General features: G+C 40.0%; 1 protein-coding gene across 1 annotated transcript in view; it reads left to right on the top strand.

The window, feature by feature from the left end:
* Positions 1-17941, top strand: part of PSMB7 (proteasome 20S subunit beta 7) — a 59268-nt gene that overhangs the window by 15517 nt on the left and 25810 nt on the right. The window contains exon 6 of the mRNA XM_007450249.1: positions 12645-12703. Coding sequence (XP_007450311.1) covers positions 12645-12703 — 59 coding nt within the window. The remainder of the gene's footprint in view (positions 1-12644; positions 12704-17941) is intronic.

Genomic DNA, 17941 nt, shown 5'->3' with positions numbered 1-17941 from the left:
GGGTATCAAACTCCTCGTGGTGTGGCCCTCGGACAGCTTCTGTCCTAAAACCTTTTTTGTGAACGGGGTGTTGGCCATAATGATAGCAGTGTTCGTCCAGCAGCTTGCCAGCTGCAGCGCCAGCAACTGTTGTGAGACACTTGACTGATTTAGTCTTTGCACCGCTGTGAAGTGGGTACTATCATCCCTGTCTTGAGGGTGAGGAAATTGAGGCTCAGAGCGGTATGCTGGGGTCACACAGCCTGGAGGTGAATGATCTGGCATGAGAACCCTGGTCTCTGTGACTTTTCCCCCTTGGCTTTGTCATTGTTGTGAGTAGTGTGTGGCATGTGGTCCAGACGAAATGTGTTTTGGTCCATTCTCAAAAAGAAGAAAGGACCCCTTAGGTTTCATTTAATTATTTATTTTTAAAGAAAATAATTTGTAAGAGACTGCAGGTGATTGATTAGTGTGATTGTGGAAAACCAGGCAAGATTTTTGACTTTTCTTTATTAAGGGAAAAGGGTTATAGTTTTTTTTTATAGACAAAATACGGGTTCTTTTAATTCTCAGATTAATTAGCTTATTATTTTAACTTGCCAGCTTTTCTTTATTAAGCAAACTGAAGTACTGTCAGGAGGAGCTTGGGGACCATCTTTTGCTGTTAGTTTGGCAGTGTTCCTTGTAGCTGCATTGGCAACATATATAAAATTTTTATTTTGCCCACTTATTCACATAGAGAATTAATATGAATGAAATTTAAAGCACGACATTCCTGGAAATGAGGCCCTTGGACAATTTAGGAATACTAACTTAAGGAGTAAACATTGATATGCACCATTAGGGAAGACTTTGGGTCACTGCCAGGGCCTTCCAGGTAAAATTCTATCTCTAGATAAACTGGTTATACAATTTCCTAATTACTGGAATGTACCTCAAGTCCCAGTTTACAGAGCCCCCTAGCAATTAAAAAGATTCGGGACAGAGTAGTAAACATACCAGATGTCTCACCTTGTGGGCAAAGAAGAGTCTTAGAATTAAGTTGGAACTTAGGAACATCAGTAGGGAATTCAGACCTGCCATTTCTCCATATTTTTACACTAAAGTGCAACCTTTGTGCAGACATTTTGTTATCTCCACATGACTCGATTTGAAAGATTGTCCTGCGCTGTATCAAATCAGTGCACTATAAGATGGCAAATATTTCTTCCACATTCATTTTCAATGCTGAAATCAGATGTGAACTCAGCAGCACTGTATTTAGTTTATAGGCCCACGTAAAAGCCTTCTCAGAGGGCACATGACCTTGTAGCTCTAGTGTTGCTGGAAGTTCTTTTTCCTGACTAGTGTGGGCCAGGTGACTGTGCAGGCGTTCTATAAGCATGGGTCTCCATCAGGACTGGAGTGAGTCTTGTCCCCTGCTCTCTGTGGGTCAAGGACTATCCGGTGGCGGGAACCCCATCCTGGTGGGAGCTTTGTCTGTACAGCCAGTGACCATCCAGAGCTGGCTTTTCTGTAACCAGCTGAGGTATTGCCTAGAATGCTAGAGAAAGAGATGGAAGCCCTGGCTTTAGTCACAGCCCTGATTGACCAGAGCTAGTCATCACCTAACCTCTCTGAACCTCAAACCCCTCATTTCTAAAAAGAAGCTGATTTTTTTTGACTTGAAGGGCCCTGGGTTATTGGGATGCTGCCATGTCACGTGTGTGAACACGCTCTGTAAAGCACTGTGTGCTTTTCCCCTGCATATGTTGCTCTGGAGTTGTTTTTAATTTTCTGAAGTAGGGTGGGATAGTGAAAAGAGCTGGGCTTTGTAGTCATACTGGGTTCAGATCTAAGTCCAACATTTATTAGTTGTTTGACTGTGAGTGTTGATCTCTCCTTCAGGAAAATGGGGGTTAGAGGATCTGTTCCATGGGTAATGTGTGAGGATTAAGTGAGATAACCACATGTAAAAATCTTTGTGTGTAGAACATCACTGATGTTTGATGCATGGTGTTCTGATAATTTTAGTGCTAACACATTCTGTGTGCAGCTCTGTGTACTGAGATTTTTCTGGCAGTTTTTCCTGCTTTGATTAATATATATAAAATGAATTTCAGAAGATTTAAAATGTGCGATGCATGGATTTTATATCTTAAAATTTGTACCACTATGGAATGCCAGGAATTAAGCAGCTGGGAACCAAAAAGCCCATGAAAGTTGGGTTATGCATCTTGATTCCTGGTCGTTGCAATGGTGGTACTAAGCCAATAGATGGTGCCATTATGTTAGGAGATGAGAAAATATTTACTTCTGCAATTCGTCATGTTGTTTCAGGGAATGTAATAGAGCCAGTCCTTGCTGGTTCTTTATCTGCTCTAATTGGAGTAGACTTTGTTCTTGATTCTGTGTAGAAAATATTAAATGTCTCGTAGGTAAAATAGTGAGATATTGAATTAACGTTAGGGTGCTCTTCCTCCTGTTTTTTCTGCTCTGACATTTCACCATGAAGTCTTTTCTGATTTGAGTTCAGTCCTTAGTCTATAACCAAATAAAAGCCCTTGCTAGGAGTACATTTCAGAACTTAAATGCAATGCGCACAGTTTTAAGTCCTTTGCTTTTTAAACCCCATTTCAGAGAGAGTGAGGTTAATTAGTTCATCTTTACCTGCTTTTGTTTCAGAATTGGCCCTACTACAAAAAGTGCCTTTACATTCTCGTAACCTAGTGCTTGATGATCTTTTACTTTCTCGTTGGACAGACCAAGTGGAAAGTCATTTTATACATCAGAAGACTTTTCTTCTGATGGAGGTCATGTAACTAGGGATTTGTTGGCAACCAGATCTGCCATTACTAGCTGTGTGTTTTTGGTTAGGTTCCTTTACCTCTCTGATCTTAGTTTTTTTTGTTTTGTTTTTTTGCATCTATAAAGTGGAGATAATGCCATCTAGTCCACCGATGAATAAAGTGAAAAAATATATGTAACAGTGTTTTGCACATTTTTCCATTAAATAGGATTTATTATTGTTTGCACAAAGCTCTATGGACAGATAAACCTTTACTTACAATTAAGACTAAGTGTGTTTTTATAAATTATTAAACTCTGTGGTCCTTTGTCCTAGAGGGTTCTAAGGGACAGGAAAACTTGGAAAAGGCCTGCAAAGGGATTAACTTGCAGTTTGGGAAGATACTTTGAAATGCGGGCCAGAGTAAAGGGTGCCTTTGAAAGACCTGCCAGCTCTAACTGCCTCGAACTCCTGCAGCGGGAGAGAAGTGTGTGCCCCGCGCTCTGCAGTGCTGAGTGAGAGCTAGTTTCCTGGTGGGGCCTGATGATTGTGGGAGCCTGATGATTAGGAGAGGTAATGTTAAGGTAATTTTCATCCTCCATCTTATCCTTTACACATAGGGTTAGGTGATGACTCCTCTGTTTGAAGGAGAACAGTTTTCTGTCCTCATACCTTGTGGCATTTCATTAAAATACATTAAGAAAACACAGCCTTTCACTTTTTAGGCCTGAATGCCCCAAATGTTAGTCTTTTCTTAAGAATAAGTGTTTATAACCTGTCAGGTCAATGAGATGTTGCAGTTGCAATTATAAGAAAAATCCCTGTTCTCTTCGAGTGGTGTTTTACATTATTTACATAGAGTAAAATTTAACTCCTTTTTGACTACATTTAGAAAAGGAACTGCATTTTTTGAGAAATTAGTTTCTGAATGAAATGTTGTTGGATGCTTTAAAATCTATTTCTTAGCATATTAAATGGAATATATATATATATGTATATTTTCATTGGGGATAAAGTGACATTGAGGTACATTTGCTGATGAAAAGGAAGCATTCTTTCCCCTCACGAGGGGTTTAAATGTAATACTCAGTGCTTACTCAGGAGTGAAAACATCAAATTAAACTGCTTATGCTGACAAAGGACAAATCTGGATTTCAGCAACCCATGCAAGATTGTCTGATTGCTTGGCCTGCCTCTCCTGGAAGCTTTTGGCCAAGACTTACAGTGAAATGCACGCATACATTTAAACCATTTCAAGTCAGAGTGTGAGTTTTCCCAAGCTCTGAGAGGAGTTCCACTGCTCTCTAGTGGCTGAATGTGGTCCCCCGACACCAACATTGTTTTATTTTCATGAATCAGCTCTTCACACATTGGCAGTATTGGCCTCCAGAGCAGGCACCAACACCAGGAGACTAGACCTTGTAGACAGAAACAGACTGAAAAATGATCCCCATCCATGGGTCTGTGGAGAGCACCAAATTTTGTCCAGGAGGAGTGGCCAGTTGACTAACAATGAGCAAGTGTGAGTAAGCACTCTGTCAGGGAGAGCTGACACTGATGGATGAGAAAGTTCTTGGTGTTACTCTTTTATCGCTGCATACATCTTACACCTTGGCAGGCCACGGTGGCAAACAGGTCCTTGGGTGCTTAAAATGGACCACTTCTTAGCAGAAGGAGCAGCTCTTTTCCTGAAAAGATCTGGATGAATTGATTTTGGGGAAAAGCAGTTAAAAATCCATTTCCTGCTGCCTCTCAGAACTTCATGACTTTGAGAGAAGAAATTTTAAAGACCTCCATTTCTGTTAAAGACCTGAGACTTGTTGAGAATGATTGTATAAAAGAGCCCCTGGAGGACGGGGACCTTGTGTTAGAGTATTTATAACAGCTAACTTTTATTGAGCTTTTACTATGTGCTAGGCATTCTGTTTTACTTGTGCCACCTCATTCAGGTCTCAGCCGACCTATGAGGAAGACGCATTCTATCATCTTCCCCTTTGTGCAGGGAGGCAGCCAGGGCAGTAGGGCTGCTGTCCTGTAGTTTCTGGGGCACCATTCACCTTGTGCTTGCTGTGGTGGTGCCACCTGGAGCAGCTTGGCAGTCGTGCAGGGCTGGGAGGGCCTCAATGGTGTGCTGTGGGAAAACAGGCAGGAAGCTCAGAGCTGTGCCACATCTTTTGCATCGTGTTCCAGAGCCTGCCGCTCAGTGGGCACCTGGGATGGTTGGTTTGAAAGAATGAGTGGAGAGTTGCCCTTCTGAAGGGTGCATGGGCTAAAGAGCCACAAGACCTAGATTTGAATCTTGGCTCCCCTTATTGCCTTTAAATCAGCTGAGCCTCAGTTTCCGTGTCTGTAAAATGAGGAAATACCTGCACCACGTGAGTTAGGGTTTGGGACCGATAAGGTCCTAAGGGTAAATATTTTCCCTTCCCCAGTGTGAGAATTTGTGAGCCTAGACCTTACTAGAAAAAGCAGATTTCTACCTGCTGGCTTTCAGATCCTTCCTAGAGCTTGACTTAGAGCAGCATGTTTTAGAAAATTGTTTGTCTTTTATAGTTTCTTCAGCCTGTCTGATAAAATAGGTTCTAGAATTGCCAAGTTTGGTTTCATACTTGAGTGAACCCTGACATGTATAAAAATAACACGTTTCATGTTTTAAAAAAATTCCCACTATCCTTAAGCCATATTAATGGAGGTATTTTTTTTTAATATAGAGCAAGTAAAAGCAATATCTTAGTAAAATTTTCTTGATACATTTCAAATTTTGTCCTGAGTTGGATTGTTCTGTCAGAAAAAGTTAGGATTCAAATTGAACTACTAATACTAATGCTGATAAACTAAAATCAGAAACACTCTCAGAGGGTTTAGAAAATGGAGACTAATTTCACTGTTTTATTTTATGTTTTTTTGAATGGGGCTATTTAAAAATAAATGCTTAGATACTTGAATGGCATTGCTAAATAGTGAATGGCATCTGTTTAATCATTTAAAACATTTAATTGAAATCCCAGTCTTATTTGAATTTCCAAGCAAAACAACACAAATTAACTGTATCCAGATGTGTGGAAATCATTCTGCTGTAATCTGAGCAAAAAGTAAGTTAGAAAGCATGCTTTTGGGGGTGGAGAGTTAAGAAAATAGAGCTGCTTCCATGCTTACTTGCTAATCTTAATTTCAAGCATCCGGCTTTGTAATTTAAGAGGCAGCACATGGAACAGAAGCAGTGTTGGACACTTTAAATTTAGGATGATCGGGGCTCACATTCCCAGATTTGCTAATCACTAGCTGTGTGATCTGGGCAAGTTCCTTATCTCCAAAATTCAGTCTTCCCTCCTGTGAAATGGGACTGCACTTACCTGCCATGTCTGAGGAGCAGACAAAACTCACGTGACTGTGCTTTGAAATTTCATAAAACACCACGTGGACTGTGTCTGTTGTGGTCTGTTTAGTAATTTGTTTGCCACATAGTGTACTTCTGGATAAGTGAGATCTGGCTTGGCGCTGATATGCTCAAAGGACTTCATTGTTAAGATGATTTTATCTCTTTTTAAAAAATTTTGGTGCCTGTTCTAAGGAAGCCCTCCTAAGGACTGTGGTAGAGAGACATGGTGTGTTTATTTGTGATGATTGACTGCTGTTGTTCCTTGGGACTGTTGACGCATGCGTGGGTTGACCTTCAGGCCCCTGTGTACAGATTTCAGGACTAAGCTGCCTGCTGCTGCTGTTATACAGCAAGACTGTGACAGCTGGCAAGGTCTTGGTCTTTTGGCTTTTTTTTTTTTAATCCCTTAACAAAGTTGAATTCTTATTTTCTCCAAGTGTATATCTTAAAAAATTGTAAGTAATGCATTGTCTTTGAAAAAAGATAAGAAAACACAAGTAAACAAAAGAATATAGCACCACCCAGAAGTAAGCATAATTTTAAAAAATTTTCTTCCAGATGTGTATAGTATGTATTATATAAACATATCTGTTAATTTTGCTTGGGAATGTTTTTCCCTCAGTAAATATTGTATCATGGACATTGCCAAAAAATATTATGTTTAATCACCATGTATATCGTATTTTTTTATTTTCCCTATCTCCTCATGGTTGGTGTTGGACCTTTACATTTACCTCCAGTTTTTGTTACTGTTGCTGTTGTCATTTTTGCTTTTTTCTAATCTAAACAGCGATCATAATGTCATTTGGGTACTTACCCATTTATTTCTTTAGAATATGTTTCTAGCAGAATTGCAGGTTTGGTGGGTATGTATATAGCTTTATGCTTTTTGATTGATGTTTCTAAATTGTGTGTTAGAAAAGTTTTATCCATTTGTGCTTCTACAAGAATGTTAGATTGCCCTTTTTACTACATCTTTGTCAGCACTGGGTATTATTCTTTTTAATTTTTGCTAATCTAAAAGCCAAAAAATGGCTATTTAGTTTCAATTTATATTTCTTTGATTACTAGTGAACTTGAACAGTGTCTCTAAATGTGTATAGGCCTCTGCTTTTTTTCTTTTCTGTAAACTGCCGTGTCCTTTTCTCTGTTGGTGTATTGATGTTATTTATCTGTGAGCTCTTTTTACTTATTAATGCCCTGTGTGTTGCACATATTTCTGAGTTTCAGGGCTTATATTTTACATTGTTTACAGGTGTTAGTCTTTTTTTTTTAAGCCAGTCGCCTATTATTAATAAGACAGACACTTCATTTTAAAAGCATGGCTGGTCACAACTACTGAGCCTGTGCGTCTGGAGCCTGTGCTCTGCAACGAGAGGCTGCGATAGAGGCCCACGCATCCCGATGAAGAGTGGCCCCCGCTTGCCACAACTAGAGAAAGCCCTCGCACAGAAACGAAGACCCAACACAGCAAAAATAAATAAATAAACTAATAAACTCCTACCTCCAACATATAAAAAAAAAAAAGCATGGCTGGAGATGTGACCCTTGTGGCGTTTATGCCTGAGCCCTCCTCTCCTGGAGGTCTGCAGTGTGGGCGCCCCGTGGAGTCATCTTGAAGGTCTGCGGGTGAGTCAGGCCCTGGCAGTCAGAGATGGGGAGCAAGACCGTGCTTTCTGGGACTCACAGGGGCGTCTGTTGAATTCTTTTAATAAGCATCAAACCTGGACAGCCAGGGTAAGGTGGTGCCCACCCAGGTGGCTGCAGTGGATCAGGGGGTGCAGAGCAGTTTCTGTCCCCCGTGGATGAAAGAGGGCTGAGTTGCGTACCCTTCCCCTCATCCCTGTCTCTCCCCACAGCCTGCGTGCTGGGCGGTTTGGGAGTTGGTGGTTGAGCAGATGGGTGTGTGTGGATGGCGTGGGCAAGCTTGGGGAAGGACGGTGGGTGCAGAGGCAAGTCAGTGGGTAACTAGGTAGCCGTCACAGTGTCGTGCACACCCTCTCTCTAAATGCTGGTCACTGGATTGTACCTCGTATTTCTGTTTTGAAGAGCTTTGTTCTGGAAGCTGGCTTCTAGTAACTGTGGGTGGGCTGAAAAAGGCAGACTTGGTGGAGGTTGCTAAGGAGCAGCTACCTGGAAACTACTGATGAGACAGAGCTTTGGTAGAAAAATGCAGAAATCCAAGGAGGGCGTTTCATTCCTGTGATATCATAGAGTTCAGACCAGACTAGGACGTATAATAGGACATGGTTTTGTGGGTTTAAAGCCTTCTTTTCTTTTGAAAATGGACTTGCTTTACTTTTGAGTTTGTCTTGTATTCATCCCAGTATGACAAATTAGGTAATAAATGTTCTTTTACACTTTATCAAGGCATTTATTGCTGTCACTCCTTCAGGGCCAGCTCCATTTCCCCAGCTCCTCCATTTGAGCCGTTGTACTCAAATCAGCCCAGCCTAATGTAGCAAATTCTGTTTAGTGCTCACTGTGTGCCAGAGACTGCTAGGTATGGCGGATGCAGCTGTGAAGGGATGGACAGTTGGCAGAGATGAGAGTGATGAACTCTCATGGGGGTGTGGTGGTCAAGGAAGCCTTCTAGGAGGAGTTCATCTCACAGTTGGGGTTGGATGGGTGCCTCGGAGTTCTGTGGACCGTCAAGGGGGCAGAGGGAACAGCACGTGCCAAAGTGGGATAGGCTTGAAATGGTCTGGGCATTTAGGAAATTCTTGTCAGTTTAGTGTTGGTAGAGTGTCAAGTGTGTGTGTACATTGGGGAGGAGGAGGGGCTGAGCAAGCCAGAGACCTGGTCATGGAAGGTCATACATGTCTGCTCTGAACTATATTGTGGCCTGTAGAACTTTCTGTTTGAGAGAGTGACATAGGGTCACACCTGAGACAGGAATCCTGCCCTGTGCTTGTTAGTCCTGTAATCCTAGACAAGAAGCTTTATCACTTCACTGGGTTGCTGTGAGGATGACCAAATGACAACATACGATGTGTGGCCCACGGTGGGTGCTCAAAAGAATGCTCTTGTTCTTCCCTCTTGGCTTCCTCCTCTCTACTATAAGAGAAATTGAGGGCAGGTCTCGTACCCCTTGCTCTTAGAGCTCGTCCTGCATTTATGGAAAGCATATTCCCTCTGACATCCATTTCCTTCACCTGACACGCCCACTGTCTAAAGCAGAGGCCCCTATACCCGGTACACTGTCCCCTGGCTTTTCTGTTTGTTTATTCCTTAATGGGAAACCAGGCCGTTCTAACTGATTGTCTAAGGTGGCCTTGTTTTTGGAATAAAAAATCAGGGTAAATCCTTCAGAGGATTTTTACCTTGGTTTTGGGTATGAGAGTGCCAGGTTAATAGGTTGGTGCTGAAATCATGGAATGTCTGTGGACATTATTATGGTTTATGGGGAAAATGGGATATAATATTTAAACATTTTGTGAGTCACATGGCTGTTCTATTACTATGGAATTTGATGATTTATTATATATAGTTTTAAGTGGCATTGAAATAAAATCTGGGAAACCTGAATGGAAATTATTTAAAAAGACCTGTCTCATTGAGTTTACCATCTTTTTTCTTTTTAATGGCAAGCTCCTTGTTCCTTCCCCCGGTTGCATTGCCTTGAAATTATGTGAGGATTTGCATGTTGTTCTCTTGCCATTTTGGGCGTTTGCAGTCACATTTGAAATTCTGTCTTCTCTTTTCTAAGCAGCAGACACACATTCAGAGTTTCCTAGAAACCTGTTGACAAAGTCAGTTGCACTGCCATTTCCTAGCACTTCTGTGTACTTCTGAAAAGGGGGCGCCAAAGTCCTCCTTTCCTAAAAATGCTAGGAGCAGGAGCTAATTTGCACGTGATTTAGAAATTGTTTTTAATGTTGAATTTCCCCTTCTTTTCAGGTTTATTTGGAGTCCGCTTATCTTTGATCTCAGGGGAAGCAGAATCAGGCAGTTTAGCAAGCTCCTGTTTTCCTGAAAACATCTCAACTCTGTGCACGTGCATGTGTACACCTGCATGTATGTGTGTGTGTGTGTGTGTAAGTTGGTGTGTGTGTTTTGGGGGTGTGTGATATAAATGGGGAAGCAGAAATACAGTGTAATAGGGATCCCTGTGTCCTTTCTATGTTTACCTCTCCTACACCTTCCATTCTAAAAAAAAAAAATCTCTGTGATGAGAAGCATCACTACATTGATAGACACTTTTTGTTCTAAGAATTTAGATTTAGCATGTACATCCACTTACGGAAATTTTTTCTGCGGTGTTGTTTCTCATGAAAAAAAGCTTTTGATAAAGGAAGAATTATTATATTAGGAGGGAAATATTTTTCATTTCTTAAAGTATTAGGTGAAGCTAAGTAGAAGGAAATATATGTGCCCGGGAAAAATTAGAGTAAAATTAATTTCCTGTGAAACTGGGAAAGAAAGGATGGCCCAGGAGAAAATACAGGCTAGGAGGCTTTAGGGGAAGATGTCTTTAAGGTAAGTTGTGTTTCCCCTTTTACAGTAATTGATTACAGTTTTCCACAAAATTGTTAGCTCTTAGGTAAATAGCCGTCCTTCCCCTGTCCTTTTCTAATGTGTATTTCTGGCCTCTGGTGCGTTTACCCTTGAGCTCTTTGCAGAGATATTCTTGGACCAGGTTGGAAAAGAAGCATTTTTTTCCCTGAGGTTTCCTTATTTGCAATTGTCTTGTTTCTTCGTGACAGTTGTCCTTTGTTTTCCATACAAAACCAGCTCGTTTTTTACTGCGAAGTCTGAGACTGGTTCTCACCAATTCCTTAAAACAGGTTACTTTCCCCCCTTGATCCCTGAAACTCAGAGTAAATGTGTGAGTCACAAAACACTGGTGAACTTTGACTCTATTTCCAGATTTTCCAGGACACATAAACTATGAAATTGCAAGGTTTTATTTTGGTGAATTTGTGTATATATATCTAGTTTTATTTGGGTACACTAGTTTTATATCTGTTTAATTTCTGTTTCCTTTCTAAAGGGCTTTTAATATCTCTTTAGGTTCCTTTTTTTTTTTTTTTTTATGGAAAAAAAATTGTGAGAGGGGAAAATGGGGTTGCCTTTTGCTCCCAAAGCTTAAATGAATAGTCATTGCCCGTAATGCCGTCTACGCTCATAGCTTCCCACTGCTTTAGATGCGATGTTTCCGGTGCTGTGAAGGTAATGATCCTCAACCACAGCAATATTCCCTAACAGGAGTATCTGTCATATTCATTGGGATTACCATGTTCATTGATTTGTGTCTGTAAATCTGCTGTTTCTACCCTTTAAATTTGATCTATAATTGGACCTCCTTAAATGGTTCAGATAAGGTAGTCTGTATTTTCTCAATGCAGCGATGCTGTCAGCTTCTCCTTTTTCATTATACATTCAGCAGACTTGATAAAATCAGCAGGACACCTCATTTGAAACTGTTTAATCGCTGCCTTTTTCCTTTGCTAAACCATTGAGGTGGTCAAGCGATGTACACAAATCATTTTAAATAGAAAATATGGTTTTCTCTGTGACCCAGCTAAATAGATAGTGTTATGCAAAACAAGTTAAAAAGTAATAAATGCCAAAAAAATCTTCTAATTGGAGTAAAAAATTGTGGGCAACTCTATCCTCTCTCCAAAAGTAGAGTATCCTAAAATATTGCCAGGACCCTGTAAAGACAAGATGATGGTTTTCTAAAGATTCTCTGGTTTCTGAACAAAACAAGTTTAAATTTTCATAGTGCTGAGCTGCCTTTTATATCCATTCAAAGGGAGCCCATACTTATTTGTAATGCCTTTACATCCTGCTTTTGTAGGGAGAAATTTGCTGTCTGTTAATATCTGTGCAGTATAACCTTTCAGCCATTTGCTATTGTGATAATAAATTTTTGTTTCTTTGTCTGTCATTTTGTCTACTCAGCTGTTACTCCTCAACGTACGAACTAAAAATAATAGCTCCAAATAAATGCCACATAATAAAGTGTTTTACAGTTGTAGCTGGAATAACCTGGTGGCCGTAGCTCACAGTCCTATTACTATTGCTGGTGCTGTAGTTTCTTCCCCGTGTGTCAAGGTGACTCTACCAGGGCCAGCTCATTAAAACAATCTATTCTTTCTAACTGGCTTGGTATTTAGCGCTATACCCAGCAGCCTGCCAAGGCACAGCTTTGGAGCACAAGAGTCACAGCACAGGATATATGAAATTATGTGGCATTCACTTTTTGAACAAATACAAATTATCCATAACCTCATTTTCATGCTTCAGGATTTTATTGTGAATAATTTACAGTTACTCCTGTCAATAGTAGAAGTAGGGTCAGTTGCAGGTTTACCCGAGATAGTGTTAAGTGTGACTCCAGGCTTTTGAAGAGCAGTGTTTACCTGGTTTTTGTGGCCCTATAGTGTTAATATTTACACTGTACTTGAATGTGACATTGGGTGTGTTTTGCCATTTTTGCTGCCCAGAGGTAAACTTGAGATGGAGAAGCTGGGTGTTGGTAAATATGCTAAAAATGCATCTTTTTTCCTACAGGTTCTGGCTCCTTAGCAGCAATGGCCGTGTTTGAAGATAAATTTAGGCCAGATATGGAGGTATGTAAGTTCCTACAGTTTTATTCTCTTTCACATTATCTTTCTAGTTGTATGTTGGACATTTACAAATTGATTGGATTCCTCCAAAGTTTGAACAGCACTGCTGTTAGTTGGAATGCTCTTTGGCACAGGTACTATGTTTGCTGAGAAGACTGGTTACTTGGGAAAGCTTCATTTTGGAGTGGCCTTGCTATGCCCTCCCTCAGGCTTGAGGAGCCTGCACTGTTCAGCTTTTTGCTCTGGCCTTTGGGCTGTCTGGGAATCTTCTTGGCTGTAAATGCTGCTGCAGTGTAGCATGTTTTCTTATGCGTTATCACAATATCTCAAAATGACAGGTGTTTTGTTTTTTCACTAAGAATAGAGAAAACTATGTATGTCTTTGCATGTCACACAGACCTGGCCTGAAAATGCGGACAGTTTGAAAAATCCCTATAGGTTGTTCTGCATTTGGCAGAAGATGGGGACAATGCCATTGTGTAGTGGCCTGTTATCAGAGCATGTTGTGTGTATCTGGTGTCTCACATATATTTATTATATTTTCTTTGGTAGTGGGGAGGGTAGTATCTTCTGAATGACATTCCACCTGTGTCTGCTTTAATGATAGATGTACCTTCATTAAGCAACCCCCTAGACCCCAAAATCTCCAAGAACAAGCCACAGGTCTTTCATTGTCGCTTTGGAAGGAGTGTTCAGTATGCTTGGATACTTTATGGTACCATGTTATTCCTCCACTGTGCTTTATCCTCGCTGCTGAACTAGCTTGTAGGCACGTTACGTCCTGAAGGCAGCCCTCATCATCTGCCCTTGTTTTTTTGATAGATGTTAATTTTCTCATGGGTAGTATCAACTTGTTTTCAACAGTTATTAGGCTGTTTATGAGTGGTTTGCCCTATTCCTTAATATGTAGGTTTCTGCTCTTCCTGCTTTTGCAGTAGTGTTTTGTGTAGATACCAGCGGGTATTTCTGGAAATTACTTTTTGACAATGCTTTATGCCTAATCATCTTTGGAAAAGATTGCACGTTTAAAAATTTTTCTTCTTCTCTAGCTCATTGTCATTAGAGCATCAAGTGTCATTGGAGCTCTGAAGCTCTCTGATCTTCAGGTTTGGGCCAAGTGCCATCAGAGCAGAGAAGGTAGGGTCGTGGATGCTGCTCAGCCAGGACAGGGGTCTCCTGCCAGGAGCCATTACACCCTTGGTATTTGAGGATAGCACATGTAAGGGACTTGGTCACTGATGGCTAGTTTTCTCCCCTTTCTTGAATTATCTGCAGGAATTAAAACGTGTGACTAAAGATAGAATTTAGCTATAGGTGTTTTGTACTAGAAACAATAGTCTTGCTCCAATTAAGAATAGTAAACAGGTCCAAGTAGCAACTGTAAATGAGATTAGAATTCTGTTCTCATTTCTCAATGTGAACATTTATTCCCATATCAGCATTATTTTCTGTTTGGGGTTCTTAAGTACAGAGGAAAAATAAGATATACTAGGTCACTTAAAAAGAAAAATTAAAAACGATCTCCCAGTTTTCAAACTAAAGGAGAGGAATTCCTAATGCTCCACAAACCCATTAGAACTAATGCAGGTATAGAGAGAAAGACTCTGATGATTTTCATTTAGAAAATCACCTCAGTAGTGTCAGGCCCTCCTTTAAACCACATTAATCTTTTCAGATTTTCTTGAAAGCTGTGTCTGTTTCCAATTGATTGGGACTTCCATATGTTAAAGAAAAATGAGAATTGCATAAGAAGTTGAAAGCATGAGGTATATTAAAAGTGATTTCACAAAAATAAGCTCAAAATGGATTAAAGACCTAAATGTAAGGCCAGAAACTATCAAACTCTTAGAGGAAAACATAGGCAGAACACTCTATGACATAAATCACAGCAAGATCCTTTTTGACCCACCTCCTAGAGAAATGGAACCCATCTCCTAGAGTAATGGAGATAAAAACAAAAATAAACAAATGGGACCTAATGAAACTTCAAAGCTTTTGCACAGCAAAGGAAACCATAAACAAGACCAAAAGACAGCCCTCAGAATGGGAGAAAATATTTGCAAATGAATCAACTGACAAAGGATTAATCTCTAAAATTTACAGGCAGCTCATGCAGCTCAATAACAAAAAAATAAACAACCCAATCCAAAAATGGGCAGAAGACCTAAATAGACATTTCTCCAAAGAAGATATACAGACTGCCAACAAACACATGAAAGAATGCTCAACATCATTAATCATTAGAGAAATGCAAATCAAAACTACAATGAGATATCATCTCACACCAGTCAGAATGGCCATCATCAAAAAATCTAGAAACAATAAATGCTGGAGAGGGTGTGGAGAAAAGGGAACACTCTTGCACTGCTGGTGGGAATGTGAATTGGTACAGCCACTATGGAGAACAGTATGGAGGTTCCTTAAAAAACTACAAATAGAACTACCATATGACCCAGCAATCCCACTACTGGGCATATACCCTGAGAAAACCATAATTCAAAAAGAGTCATGTACCAAAATGTTCATTGCATCTCTATTTACAATAGCCTGGATGATGATGTCCATCATCAGATGAATGGATAAAGAAGATGTGGTACATATATACAATGGAATATTACTCAGCCATAAAAAGAAACGAAATTGAGCTATTTGTAATGAGGTGGATAGACCTAGAGTCTGTCATACAGAGTGAAGTAAGTCAGAAAGAGAAAGACAAATACTGTATGCTAACACATATATATGGAATTTAAGAAAAAAAAAATGTCATGAAGAACCTAGGGGTAAGACAGGAATAAAGACACAGACCTACTAGAGAATGGACTTGAGGATATGGGGAGGGGGAAGGGTGAGCTGTGACAAAGTGAGAGAGTGGCATGGATATATATACACTACTAAACGTAAGCTAGTGGGAAGCAGCCGCATAGCACAGGGAGATCAGTTCGGTGCTTTGTGACCTCCTGGAGGGGTGGGAGGGAGGGAGACGCAAGAGGGAAGAGATTTGGGAACATATGTATATGTATAACTGATTAACTTTGTTATAAAGCAGAAACTAACACACCATTGTGAAGCAATTATACTCTAATAAAGATGTAAAAAAAAGTGATTTTAACACTCTGCTAAAGTAATTTTATATTATTTATTTAGAGTTTGGATTTGAAATGATTCAAAGGCCATGAACTTAATATTGCTGATTTCGGGAAGCAAAGGGAAATGTGAATCATCCCTTCAATAAAATTTCTGATATTATCAGCCTGAAGAATTGTGTTCCTTAGATCAATTTTATCTATAATTCAGACCACTTGTTGTTTTGTATTAGCTGCGAGACCTTGAAACAGGTTGACTAAATTCCCATTTCAGATTGTTAATTAAATTTACAATTTCAGGTGAGTGGTTTTTATTCACTGAACTTATTGACACTTGACACAGACTGACAATCAACAAAAGTTAGTATTAAGGAGAAGGTAGTACTTGCTTCTCCAGTGAAGTGAGTTTAAAAGTAAATAGAAGGCAATGGTAATACTTTTAAAAATCTAAAGGGAGGGCTTCCCTGGTGGCGCAGTGGTTGAGAGTCTGCCTGCTGTTGCAGGGGACACGGGTTTGTGCCCCGGTCCAGGAAGATCCCACATGCCGCGGCGTGGCTGGGCCCGTGAGCCATGGCCGCTGAGCCTGCGAGTCCGGAGCCTGTGCTCTGCAACGGGATAGGCCACAACAGTGAAGGCCCGCATACCGCAAAAAAAAAAAATCTAAAGGGATATTAATAGATACTAAAATTATTGTGAAGACCAAGCAACTAACTGCTGGCCACCTTGCTTTCTTCTGGTGAAGATTAAGTGATGTGGTTTCAGTGGAAGGCTGAGACTGCTTAGGAAAGTTGAGAGAACCCTGTTTTAGTGACTTTGCTGTGAAAGAGAATTCAGCCAGGTTGTCATTTCTGGCCCTGCATTTGCATAGAACTCATGGAAACGTTTGGTTTCAAATTTCCAAACTTTATTTTTCTTCTTTCCAGGGAGGCTTTCTGTCTTTCTGTGGCAAGAAGCCCTCCATAACTTTTCTTTCTTGCCTATTTTGAGACTGAAGGGTTGGATGACTAAGTCTGCTTATTTCCCTTCAGTAGGGGAAAGGATTCTGGACGTGTCTCAAACAAACCCAGGAGAACATTTCTGCCTCTCAGGTCTTGCATGGATCTCCAGGACAGTAACTGCTGCTCACTTCATAGAGAATTGCATGGGGAGGGGAAGTTTCAGGCTATCATAATTACAAATCGTTTGCCAAACAGTGATTTTTAGGCCAGACTCATGAAACAAACTCTTGGCTTTATTGTGAAAACAAATAAATTAGGAAAAGCCCGTAGTCTTTTTTTTTTTTTTTAAACTACAAACCTGTGCCTTGGACAGTGCTGGGCCTAGACTGTAGTATTTATGGAATGAAAGTCCCTGCCTCCTTAAAAACCTTTAATGTTTTCTCATTGTCTTTGCCTGCACAGTCTGGTATGGTAGCCACCAACCACATGTAGCTGTTGAGCACTTGAGTGTAGCTAGTCTGAATTGAGAGGTGTTGTAAGTAGAAAACACATCCCAGATTTCAGAGACTGGGTCCAAAAGTTTAAAAACATATCTCATTAGTAATACGGTTACATGTTGAAACAATACTATTTTAAGTATATTGGGTTAAATAAAAATATTATTAAATTTTTTTCACCTATTTTTACTTTTTTATACGTGGCTGCTAGAGAATTTAAAACTAAATATGTGGTTCACATATTTCTGTTGGACAGGGCTAGTCTTGAACTTGTCATTTGCATACTGCATTTAAGGATTCTGCCATGTCTGGATGCCACCTCTACAGTTATTTTTCTTGAAAATTTTCTTTTACATCAGCTCACTGTTTTATAAATTGAGTTATCATTTACATAAAATAAAATGCACAGATCTGAAGTGTATAGTGCGATAGATTTTGGCATTTGTAATTACCCAAGTAACCATCAATCAGATCAAGACAGAACATTTCCTTCACTGCAGAAGTTCTCCTTGCAAGTCAGTTCCCTTTCCTCTCTTCCCTACGGCCACTCTAGTTCACCTATTTAATTTAAATTTATTTTAAAAATACAGTTTGTATCTATGAAATCCTGGGTTTGATGTGATGGTTATTTTTCCCCCCAAGACATGAAAATGAGTGCATACTAATAATATAAATAAAAAATGTATTCATGTATCACCATCATGTAAGCCCAGGGGTATTAAT

This window comes from Lipotes vexillifer, unplaced genomic scaffold (genome assembly GCF_000442215.2).
Source record: "Lipotes vexillifer unplaced genomic scaffold, Lipotes_vexillifer_v1.1 scaffold890, whole genome shotgun sequence".
NCBI lineage: Eukaryota > Metazoa > Chordata > Mammalia > Artiodactyla > Lipotidae > Lipotes > Lipotes vexillifer.
The sequence above is the reverse complement of the archived record's forward strand: the minus strand, read 5'-3'. Positions and strand labels throughout refer to the sequence as shown.